At 34.5% G+C, this 13,296-nt stretch overlaps 1 protein-coding gene across 2 annotated transcripts in view; it reads right to left on the minus strand.

Moving 5' to 3' along the window:
• The window catches only part of LOC140432859 (T-box transcription factor TBX20-like), a 194,726-nt gene that overhangs the window by 51,723 nt on the left and 129,707 nt on the right, over positions 1-13,296 (minus strand). For both annotated transcript variants that reach the window (XM_072521000.1, XM_072520999.1), the window contains exon 4: positions 10,884-11,045. In XM_072521000.1, coding sequence (XP_072377101.1) covers positions 10,884-11,045 — 162 coding nt within the window. The remainder of the gene's footprint in view (positions 1-10,883; positions 11,046-13,296) is intronic.

Consider the following 13,296-nt stretch of genomic DNA (forward strand, 5'->3'; position numbering starts at 1 on the left):
CGCTCACTGCATGAAACTGGCAACGTCTTGGCGAAATTCCCATAAGGTTAGCATTGCATATCTTACCCTGTACAGACTAGTCACTTTGAGGCAAAGAATAGTGAAATATTTTAAGTTGAATTTTCATATCTATATTTTCAAAAGGATTTCTAAGTAGCACATATTAAATACGACTTTTTCGAAATAGACGCCATAGTAAACATCACAAGGAGAGTCGTTATACAACATGTAAACTTTATATTAATTTTATTGAAATCAATGAAATTAATAAATAAATTTTAAAATTACTTTATTTAATTTTAAAAATACAGAAACAGTAGTAATCTTCGCACTAGTCTACAGTACCATTTTTTATAATTAATTTATGAATTGGATAATAAGTAATTATCCAATTCTGGAGTATAAATACTAAAATATATTACTTGAAATGATCATTCCAGCCAAAACAAATGTCGTGATTTGATTGTATACAATATTTGAAAACAAATATATTACTGTGAAAATAAATAAATAGGGAGCGATCAACAGAATACACAGAGCTGACCACCTGCCTGTATAAATCATGAATAAGTGTTTGACCATTTAAACTGCTTAAAATTGAATCGTACAATTAATGAAACTAAAGGTGGACTCGGATATTAATTGAAATACGTCCCTGTAGATTTTCCAGATATAAGAGGGTGCTAAATATACAGGTCGTCAGTCCAACTCACAGTCAGCAAGGCAGCAAGAGAATGAGGCACTCCTGAGGTGGGCCAATTATCTATTCACGGGGAGTGACAGCAACCGATACGAAGACCTCGTGGAATGCAGTACTTTGGCTCCCCGGAGCGGGAGCCCCGCTTCGAACTCGATGCTGAACAATATGATGCATGAGACGACATCAGCTTTTCAGGTGACATACACAAGAAATGTATATATTCAGGGACCACTCGTTATCACCGAGTGATCTCAGATTTTAATCCTGTTTTGCATAAACATTTTTGTTAGGATTTGAATTTTATGTTTCTATTGTAACATTTAGTGACAATAATTAGATATGTCCGATGTAAGTTATAAAAATTAATAGGGTGGCCATTGTATTCGTTTTTATGTTCTACTAGGGAATATAAGATCAATCCTTCACTATGATAGATCTTCCAAAATATTTGTTGTAATAGGTATCTTTTAGAATTATAGTTGTCAACAGTGTTTACAGGGACAGTCATTTTAACCCCTATTATACCGGATTTTTTGTAAAATATGATACCGGTATGTCAACAGTGAGTCAATACTGTAAAAAAGTAATGAGTAGAGAAGAGAATTAATGCAAGTAGAATAATTTACATCTTCTTCTTCTTAACATGCCATACATCAAAGTACGTAGGCGACTATCTCATTACTAGAATTCTGTTCTTGGCGGCGTGACACAGCTCGCCTGTATTGTGTATTCCTGTCCATTCTTTAATATTCCTTAACCAGGATAATTGTTTATCCGGCTCTGGCCGGCTCCTCTCCTACCTTCGATCTTCCCTTGTAGGATTAACTGTGGTATTTTATATTTTGCTCCTCTCAATATGTGCCCAAGGTAACCAATCTTGCGTTTTTTAATTAATTCAAAGAGTCCTCTTTTCACGCCGGCTTTCTTAAGGACATCATCGTTTCGAACTCTATCCACCGAAGGTATGCGCATCATTCTTCTCAATGACAACATTTCAAATGCTTCAAGTTTGTTAATAAATGTTTTTGTCAAAAAATATGACATGGAAATAGACGTTTTCATGTCATAAAGCAAGATGGACCATATGTAGCACTTGACTATTCTGTAGCGTATTTCGAAATTTAGGTTTTGATTACATAGGAGCGGTCTGAATTTCGCAAAAGCGTGTCTTGCCATTTGTATTCGGGTTTTTATCTCTTGTTGTGGATCCGATTGGTCATTGATTGTGGTGCCAAGGTATTTAAAAGTTTTCACGCGTTTTATGCGATCGTCACCTATGCATATTATCGGGTTTTCTGGAGGGTTTCTGCTAATGACCATATATTTCGTTTTCAAAATGTTGATTTTGAGGCCATATTTTTTACCTATGCTATTCACCCTATCAAGTAATAACTGCTGATCTTCCAAATTATCAGTTATAATTACTGTGTCGTCCGCATAGCGTGGGTTGCTAATTGGTATGCCGTTCACCTTAATGCCTAATTCCGTGTCTTCTAATGCTTCCGCAAATATATTTTCAACATATAAATTAAAAAGCATCGGAGAAAGTATGCAGCCTTAGCGGACACCTTTCCGGATTTGAAATTCATCCGTATATTGGTCTTGATCAATCCTCACCTTTGCCATTTGGTTCCAGTATATATTCTGATCTCCTTCTGGTCAATGTTGGCCCTATGTAGTAGTTCCATCATGATATCATGTTTAACATTGCCAAATGCCTTCTCGTAGTCGATGAAGGTGAGGTAGACATCTTTTCGTTGATCTAAACAGTTTTGTATTAAGGTGTTCAAACATAAAATTGCCTCTCTTATTCCTAGTCCTCCCTTAAAACCGAATTGTGTTGACCCGCTAAGTTCTTCTAGTATCTTGTACATTCTTGAGTGTAATATCCTAAGGAAGAGTTTCAGCAAGTGACTCATTAAACTGATTAAGCGGTGTTCATTGCATTTTGTGGCATTAGCTGTTTTTGGGATCATCACAAAGGATGACTGCAGCCATTCTCGCGGAATGTTGTTCTATGTTTTATGCAAAACTACTATTTTTTTTATATTTCCTGAAAAATAGACCATCTTTGTTTCAGAATTTCGTAGATTTTATTTTTATTTTATTACTTTAGTACCTGGGAATTTCTCCATTGGTTGGCCGTCAAGTCCTATCTGGCACATCTTTAGTTTGTTGTTATTACGTAATACCTTCCTCTTTTGTGGTACCCTAAAAGAGTGGAGTAACTATGGGCGACTTTAATGCGAAAATGGAGTTTAAACAAGATGATGCAGAAGTAGCAATGGGTAAGTATGAATTTGGCGAAAGAAATGTACAAGAGCAAAGATTGCTGAACTTCTTACACCAGGAAAATTTATCTATGATGAACTCTTTTTTCGATAAAAAGCCTCAGCGTAAATGGACATGGATCAGCCCAAATGGCAGTGTCCAAAATGAAATGCATTATATTATAACAAACAGAAACAAAATAATCAAAGACATCGAAGTATTCAACAAATTTTCAATAAAAAGCGACCACAGATTATTCTGAGCTAAGATACTATTAAATGTCTAATTGGAAAGAACAAAGATGATCCTAAAAATAAGAAAAAGAAATGGATTCCCCCAGAAAATAACGAACTGTATGAAGATATACTAACCAGACATATACAAGACTTGCAAGATGAAATAGAAGACGTAGATCAAGCAAATGATTTCATAATGAAGACTCTAAAAGAAACGGAAAGGGAGTGCTGCCCAACTAAGTAAAAATACCAAAGAGCTAATAGGTAAAATAAGACAGCTGACGGAAAAATACGGCTTTAACCAAACAACAATAAAAAAATTTAATAAAGATCTACCGGTCAATCCGAAAAGACGTAAGAGAAAATAATACAAGAGAAATAACTAAAATAATTCAACAAAACAAAGGTTTAAAAGTTTTGAGGCCAAATACGAACAACATAGGCAACAAAAATATGTACAAAATAAAAAACAAAGATGGAAACATAACTAATGACAGAACCAAAATCCTTTAGATTTGGTCCCCTGCCCAAAATCACAAACCAGGGATCAGAATTAACGCCAGAAATAACTCCATAAGAAATCAAAACTGCACTTTTAAAAATTAAAACTAACAAATCCCCTTGCGATGACTGAGTAGTGATACAAGCGATCAAAATTAGTGGAAATAAAATTATCCATGCTTTGGCCTAGCTTTTCACCAAATGCATCTTCCAAGTAAGAACTCCTTCTCAATGGAACAATGCAGTCATTTATTTATCACATAAGCAAGGAGATATAACATATCTAAAAAACTACCGTCCTATCAGTTTGCTTTCACACATATAAAAACTTTTCACAAAAATTATCAAAAAAAAAACTGGACGCTAAATTAGACATCTATCAGCCTAGATAACAAGCTGGATTTAGATCTGGATAGAGTACTGATGACCACTTACTAGTGATAAAGAACCTGATAAAGAAAATACAACAAATTAATGACAGTAATATTTTTTGACTCATCATGCAACCTCTTCTGTCCACTGCTGGACATAGGTCCCTCCCATTTTTCGCCACTCTTCACGGTTCTGTGCTTCTTGTTGCGATTTCTTGGAGATTCGTCCAATGTCGTCCATCCAGCGTATTGGTGGTCGTCCTCTGCTGCGTTTGTCTTCTCTTGGGCGCCAGTCAATTAGTTTTCTGGTCTATCTTGTGTGTTTCAGTCTCGCTATGTGACCTGCCCAATTCCATTTCAGCTTGGCTATACGTTCGACGACATCACTGATACCTGTTCTTTTCTTTAAGTCTTGATTCCTTATTCTGTCTTTTTTGTCACGCCGAGAATTGATCTTTCCATGCGCCTTTGTGCCACTCGCATTTTTAGTGCTGTTGTTTTTGTGAGCGTGAGAGTTTCTGATCCGTATGTCATAATAGGAAGAACGCATTGGTCAAATGTGTTCATAATATAATCCGGAAGAGTCTAAACTGGGTGAGTGATATGGGTCTTTTGAGAACATAACTAGTTTAGAGTTCACTACAACATCTCAAAACAAAAAAATATTTGATTTACCAGGAAAAAAAATGTAAATACGAAATCGGCACTCTGATACATGAAAGAAAAATAACTCTGCCATTGCTAGACAACAAGGTAAAGCTTATATATCATTATAAACCAAAAAAGAAAATCCAAAAAAAAATCTGAGCATGGGTCTCTATGTAAAAAGAAGAAATGTCAAAAGAATTGCGACTAACAATTTGACCAAAGTGAGAGAGAGACAATATTTCGCAAATTTTATGCTTGGTATTGAAATGCAAAAAATGCTATAATTTTTCATTAAGTCTATTTCAATAGAGACAGTTTACCGTCATAAAAAAAGCAACAAAGAATAAATCTGCCACATTTAGTTATTTAATAACCTGTCAGAAAAGCATAAGATCTGTTTGTAAAACTGCCTTCATGTCATTGTATCAAATTTCAAATAAACAGGTTTAACTAATTTAACAAAAACTAAATTTTGGGACCACAGCACCAACTTCTGATAGAAGAGGACATCAATTCGAGACCTAACAAAATTCCGCAAGAACTGATTGATGTAGTCAAACAGCGCATTTTATCTTTTCCTGCTGACATGTCTCACTAATCCAGAAACAAAAATGCCAACAAAATGTATTGATCTCCTTTACTAAATATGTCACAAATGCACGAACTATATAAACAATATATCAAAGAAAATGAGCTGGATAAAAGGTTTTCAGTAACAAAGAGTTTCTACTGTAACATTTTCATTACAGAATTTAATTTCTCATTTGGACAGCTCAAGAGTGGCACTCGTTCTACCTGTGATGCAGGTTTGGGAAATGAAGAGTATAAAGAAAACTTCCATTTTGCTTTTGACCAACAGAAAGCAGACAGGCAATATGCGCATGACAACTAAAACATATGTTATATGACCATAGACCAACAGACTATGACACTACCAAGAATTACAATTTCAAAAGGTTTTTATCTAAGTTCTACAATCTTGGAATTTACAGCATAACAAATGAAGGTGATAAGGTCTACTTTTTTAATTGGACTGAAAGTGTAGCCACAAAGGGCAGCTTAGAAGTAGGCATACATTTGTGCAAATGTTATCCAGTAGAAACAAGAAAATAGATCATCTTATCATGTGATCTAATTCTTGTGCTGCCCAGAACAAAAACTTCTATATGTCTATATCAATATCTTATTTTTTTCAGAAAAAGAATTAATTAATTAAATTTACCAGTAATGGCTAACAAAACAAACACTTTGACCGAAGGAAAAATTAACAATTTAGTTAATTTTTGTTGATGAGGTTTACAGACATTTTTACTCCATTATTATTTGTGAAAAGCAACAAGATGCAGATCTCGGCAGAAAAAGTACTAGACGAAGAACACGTTAAGGTTTCTTTGAAGTGAAAATCAAGTTTTTTACTATCTTTGTAAAAAATGTACCAAGAAATAGTTATTGTATATTTTATTATTAAATAAGAGCAATATATTGCGTTATTTTTGTTATTGGTTACATATATTCTTTATACATTTAAACAATTTGGTACTTCTGCTATTTAATCAGTGAATCAAGGATCTAAGTACGTTCTAAAATTTTTTCTAATAATAAATGTTTTTTTTTCTAATATTATTAATAAATGTATTTTTTTCTCATTTTTCTTAATAACTTACAAATGTCACATAGATCCTTCATGCACTTGTGTCTTCAATTATATTTGCTTATGCGTAAATGAAACCACCTATTCCGCTAGGCCTTATATAGCCCATTTAATGATAGTAGATTTTAACCAGAATCCCTGCTCATTCAGAAGCACTCCTGCAAACAGCTAGAATGAACGAATACTTACAAGAACAGTTACAAGATTCATAAAATATCAAGATAGCAAGAGCCCGTGTCGTCAATATAGCAAGAGATAAGTCACCAATCGGTAAAAGAACGACCGCACAAAAGATGGAGTGAGAACTTTCCATAGAGGTATTAGTCCGCCAATGAAGAAGCAGAATTGCTTATAAAAAAGAAGAAGATAACTAAGGAATAAATAGGAAGAGATTCATAAAAGAAGAATTAGCGAACTCCTTTCGACCAGATCCCATTCCTTGTGAAAAGTTTATGCTGTTTTTATCCGATGCTGCACGCTATATGATCATAGCAGGATAACATATTAACTTATTAAAATCTTTTATTTAAAAGTTCAATATACAGTAATTTCATTTTCCTTGTGGTTCATAAAATAAATATTATTAAAAAGGTGCATAGACTCATGTGAAACATTTAATATTCGTGGTGCATTGTAGTGGAATGTATAATAAAATTTTCTTCATTTACCGAATAAATCTGAACACCAAAATTACCTACATGTTCAAGAATTTATACAACTGTGTAAGATATTTTTATTTTTTGCTGATTTATGAGACCGGAGCACATAAAAACTCTTACATTAACAATAAATTTTCCACACTAGCAGATGTGAAATTGTATTCATAACTTGCAGACGCGACAATATTTATACATCAACAGATTAAGTTTGTCATAAACAAAATATTGTTGTCCGAATAGCAACCTCTTAATTAACGAGCTAGCAGCGAGGTATTTTGGCCCGACGCCAATTGTGGCCCACCCAAGCATCGGCGCTGATAGCAAAATGAATGTACTTCTACTGTGTGACAATTTTCCCAATTCGCGGACTGCAAAACGTATTGTTTTTCAAGTTGGTTGATCAACAACTACTCCACCCATTAAACTTTTTAGCTACCAAGATAACTATAATAAATAGATCGTTGTGTGTTATGTTAATGATTGTAATATATCAAGAGATTTGACTTACAAAGCATTCTGGAAAAGTTATACATCCCATAACGGTTTAAAATTATCATTTATTTTTCAACTTTTGTCTTTTTTCACTTAATACACTTAATACTGACGATTTCTTAACTTTTTTATTCCTTATTAAATGTTATATTACTTGAATTGCTCAAAATGGTGTTAAGATTCGGCTATGATCTTACCGTTAGTTGTACAACGGCGTTAAGGTTAGAAAATAGTCACATGTGGTAAAATCTGGTGATACTGTGGGTGGTACAGGTTTTTTTCACAAATCGATGAACACGATTTAATAGAGCTGTATAGTATATGACAGTTATTATTGTGCCTTCTTTTTTTAGTAAAAAAAAGGCATAATAAAACACATTTTCCAATATAATTCCGGCCGATCCCATGTCTTTGACTTTCTACAATAAACTTTGGACCTTTTCTACACTGTGTTGACTATTTCTTGGTCTCAAGCGTATAAAAATGGACTTCCTAATAAAAAGTATAATGATATTTCTTTATGTCTCTATCTATATCTATACAAGGATTTTTACAGATGTCGCCGCCTTCCTTCTTTCAGCCAACGTCTCCAGTCCTTTCTGTTCTGCCATTCTCCATCTCTAAGGTCTCGTCTTTCCATGGCCTTGTCCACTTCATCCCTCCATGATCTTCGGGGTCTACCTCTTTTCCTCCTTCCTATTGAGCTCCAATCCGAAATCTTTGCTATCCACCTTGTATGATCTGTTCTTCTCACATGTCCATACCAAATTAAACGTTTTCCTTCGATGTAGCTGAGTATACTGATTTCTGATGCGATCCATTTTTGCCACTCTGCAGCTTCTTCTCATGAACTCCATTTCAGTTGATGTTATTTTGGACCTGTTTCATTTTTTTATTACCCAATTCTCTGCTCCATAGGTCATTATACTGCGTACCAAGGTGTAATCTGTCTATCCCACAGTACCTCGTTCATTTGTTTAATACATGTACTTGTCTGTGCTAATCTGCTGGTTATCTCTTGCTCGGTGGTTCCATTTTTTGAGAGTATGAATCCTAAATATTTGAATTTGTCAGTGTCACATTTTTTTATGTGTACACAATAAATCTATTGGGTTTTATTTTAAGTCCATATCCTATAGACCTATATACCTACAGGACTTTTCTTACTAGCATTTGGGATGTCGATGTTGTCGGACCAATGATGATGTTAAAACAGTTTTGAAAAGGAGGAGTAACTTAAAGAATGAATAGGTATATATGTCTATAGATAACATCAAGAAGAAAGAGAAGAAGAATAAACTATTCTTAATACAAATTTAGATTTTAAAAAAATTTAATCAATAAATACCCAAGTTCAACCCCAGTTCAACCTCGTAAGCATTGTTGGGTATTGATTTATTTTCTTTCGACGTCTTCCTATAAAATGGCATAATAACACCAAAGAATGTTGTTTTTTTACGTAAAAATTGTAACTGGCATAAAAATTCATAAAAAGTTGAAAAAAAAAAGGGAAAGAAACTTTTGTGTAAGGAACAGTTCCTTCTCTAATTGATTAACTTGAGTAAATATTTTAAGAACCTCGTAAGACGCTCACTGACACTCCTGGCCATGTTTACAGCAGCCAAAATAACATAAATTAATTACAGCGAATCCACAGACGAAATCTGTTTGAAAACATGTTGTGTCCATTAGAAAGTAATTTATGATAACTGGCGGAGTGAGGAGGTGTTGCAGCTTTTCATCGAAGGTTATATTAAACGACAGCTTAACTGTTTTATTTCTTTATATGTCGTGTAAATGTACAAGCCAAATAGGTATCTGATCTTTTTATGATGCTCTTTGTTTTAATTAGTGGGAATTTTCAATATAAATTTAATTGACAAGCGATATATAAATGGTTCCCAATATGGTATAATTAACTATTTATGATTCAATAAAATATCAACATTTATATCCAAATGGTTATTATTAGCCTTGTTTTATATAAACGCCAATATTTAGATACACCTTTAAATTAAAATATGGTAAAAGATATACCCAATCAGGTTTAACAGTAAATGCTGTTGTCATCCGTTTATTAAATTCCGTAGTTTTCTCTCTATCTAGTAATGGATTAAAGATCTGGATCTTGAAACTGATCCGAAGGACCAGTTTATCGAAATTATTATGACTAGGTACTTTTATACAGTTATAAAGAGATACAAAAACTGTATCTGTCAGATTCTTTAAAAGAATAAAAACACTGACACACAAAAAATATAATGTTTTGTCCCAAAAGTTTTACTGACTAATTCTTACAGTGCTTTTAACACTGAATCCAAAATAATTATAGTTTAGAGTATTTTGCTTCTGGTACATCTCTGTTAAATGTCCAGCAGTAGTCAGCCCACATTTTCGGAATCTATCATTCTGATATCGTTTTTCCACACTTAAAATATCTCTATGGAAACGTTCTGAATGTTTATCACTAACATCTCGAAGATTTTGTGAAAAAAAGTCCAAGTAGGAGTCCAAGTAGGAAGTCCAAGTAAAACTTGGATTTTAAGAGGCATGTTGCAGTCCAAATCACTGAAAGCTTTTAGTAGATTGTTGAAATATACCTTGTAGTTGTCATCTTCATGGTTTTCCAAGAAAAAAACTTTTCTTTGAGGTACAAAAACCTTGTCAATTCTTGTCCATAGCTATGACAAAGTTTTTCATCAATCCTAACTTGATATGCAGAGGTGGCAGGTACACTTTTAATGAATGGAAATGAAATGTCCGTCTGGGAGTAATGCTGTACTAGGAGCGATGAGGGTCTTCTACGTGCTAACTGGAACGAGACAGGGAGTCTCCTTGCTGATGAATGGAGTGTGGATATGTGGATGAGTGGAGAATGAATGAATGAAGGTTATGCTTCGAACGTGATGCTGGTCTTACAGATGCCATTCCGGTTCCGGATCGCTGGATGGAGGATCTGGTTTAGCAGGTAGGCGTTCGAGGTAGACTCGGCGACGAAAGGGGAATTTTAAAGGACCTCGGGAACTATCGCCGGAAGTACGACGAACGAATGCTGCACTAAGGTCAATCAGGCGACGACCTGGACTGAGATGTCTTTTGAAGATTCCCCCCTTCATTAAGGCGGAAAAAAAATGGTATACTTTTTTAGGGTCAACCAAAGGCGTGTGTCCACTACCTCCAAATGAGAGGTGAATCCTGGTGAAAAATTTGGCAGCTATTCGTCTTTCAGGGATAAGACTATGTTTTGTAGCTAGTGTGCTGATGTGAAAGCTTACGATTTTATTTATAAAGACGTAAAAAAAATATAGTAGCTTAACACCATATTATTTATTTTAATAATGTGTAAAAACTTACCAGTTGATTTTGATATGCTGTAACTGCCGTAAAGATCGTTTCAGGAAATATAAAAGTTTTGTACTCTTCATTTTCCAAATCCGTTACTGCACCAGCCATGCCTTCCGCCCGTTTCACTAGGTGAATCCTGGGTTGATATTTATGCATTGAGTTTAACACCAGCTAAAACAAAAATCACATAAAAATATATAGGTATGGCTATTACTTTCTTTGCTATAGTGTTTAAGTCAAAAATTTTAAAATACACTTAGAGTAAAATCATCAGAGTAGCGATAGGTGTTATAGAAGCAAAAGAAGAATATAAATATATACTTAAAATGGAAGGTACTAATTAAAAAATGTTAAAAATGGTATTAAGAAGACCAAGAAACAGTTGTACAAAGATGCTACAGAAACAGAAGGGACCTGTACGAACTCATCATTTTATAGTCTTCCATAAAATTATTATTGATTCCATCAGTTTCTATTGCGTACGATTGCCTGTTACTTATTACACATCTTGTTTATGTGAAAATCTACAAAACTCAGAAATTTTTTTAAGCAAATTGCAAAATCTTAAGCAACAGGTCTATTTTAAAATTTTGTTTTTATTGCGGTGAAGAGTTGTTACTAAGTACGAGGGCATTTATGCTAGTTGGAGAATAGTTATTGTACCCTATAGAAGTGGATTTTAAATGTAAATCATATTTTTTATACAAAATATTGACATTTTTACTATTAAGATCTCGTTAGTTCGGTAAAAAATTATTTTTACCAAATGAGATCTCTCCTAGTAATGATAATTTAAGAACTTGACGTAAGTGAAACTATGTAAACTTAAATTAGTTATTTATATTATTGTTCTATTGTAGCATAGCTTTGAAGATGGCTTTATTAGCTGAAAGCGCTAACTAGGAAATAAATTGTTAACTCACTTCAAAAATCTTTTCTTTTCAATTCTTTGATTTCTGTAATATCTAGTCATTGTTTAATTAGAATGCAGTAATAATAAATAGAAATTGATTTAAACAGTAGGCGTGTGGATGTTTTACAATATTGTGATTCAGTTTGCAATATATGAAGTTTTTCGTAGACGTCTTTTTAGACATTAAGATCTGGTCAAGAATTTGTTTTTGAATATTATTTAAAAAACTGTTCTTTGCGGATTAGTACAAGTAATAACAAAAAACCAAAATATAGATAGAAAACATTTAATACACTCGCGATCATAAAATCCGGGTCATCTTGAAAATTTCAAGTTTCTTAAATATTTTTGCCTCTGGTGCAGTAATAACCTTTTTTTTGCTATTGTATTTTTTGTATTAAAAAAACAGAAAAAAAATCAAATTGTTGATAAAACAGACATACGAAAAAAAAATGGAAAGTACAGAACGTGGTAAAAAATCAGTGAAATTTCAATGACCAATATCGTATATTGCCTCCCCTTGCTCTAATAACCTCTTGCAGACGACGGGGCATACTCTCAATTTTTCTCCGGATTACATGTTGTGGTATGTTATTCCACTTTCTCACTAACAGATCCTTAAGCTCCTGTTGGTTGTTAGGAGGATGTGTATGGGTTTGAATACGTTTTTTCAAATCGTCCTAGAGATGTTCGATGGGATTCAGGTCCGGAGACCTAGCTGGCCAGGGTACCTTCGTAATTCCAACTTCGTCCAAGTATTACATACTGATCCTGGCAACGTGCGGTCGCACGTTGTCCTGCATAAAAATGGTGTTTTCTCCAAGCCCTGCCATTTTGGGCATAACATGTTCTTCCGGAATCTCCGTAATGTACCTTCGTGCAGTTAGGTTAGGTTAGGGTAATTCTGTGTGGAAGTCGGAAGATATACCTCCCCAAGCCATGACCGAGCCTCCACCAAATGGCATTCTTGGAGTAATGCAAGCTTGTGAAAATCGTTCACCGGTTCTCCTCCAAACTCTTACACGTCCATCGGATCCAGTTAGGCAGAAACGGAATTCATCTGAGAATAACACTTTGCTACAATCGTTAATTCCCCAATGCGCGTATTGTCGAGCAAAAGCTAGTCGTGCAACTCGAGGCACCCGGCGAAGTGGCGGTCCTCTAGCCATTACCTGAGAAGATAGTCAAGAAGAACGAAGTCTTCTTCTGACTGTTGTAACACTAAAATTGCGATTTCGTACTTCCTCTAGACGATTTTGATGCATAACCGCAGTTGAGGTCCGATTTCGTAAAGCCTGAAACACAAGGAAACGGTCATCTAGTGCCATGGTCGTTCTTCTTCGTCCAGAGCCAGGTCGCCTGGTTAGCAAACTTGCCTCCTGAAAGCGTTGAAGCACTCGTTGAACCGTAGAAAGGCTTACACCAACAGTTCTTGCGACTTGCCGATGAGTGTGCCTGTGTTCCACAAGTGCAACAATTTGTGCCGTTTCAACAACAGTCAAAGGCATT

Source organism: Diabrotica undecimpunctata, chromosome 1 (assembly GCF_040954645.1).
Source record: "Diabrotica undecimpunctata isolate CICGRU chromosome 1, icDiaUnde3, whole genome shotgun sequence".
NCBI classification, from domain to species: domain Eukaryota; kingdom Metazoa; phylum Arthropoda; class Insecta; order Coleoptera; family Chrysomelidae; genus Diabrotica; species Diabrotica undecimpunctata.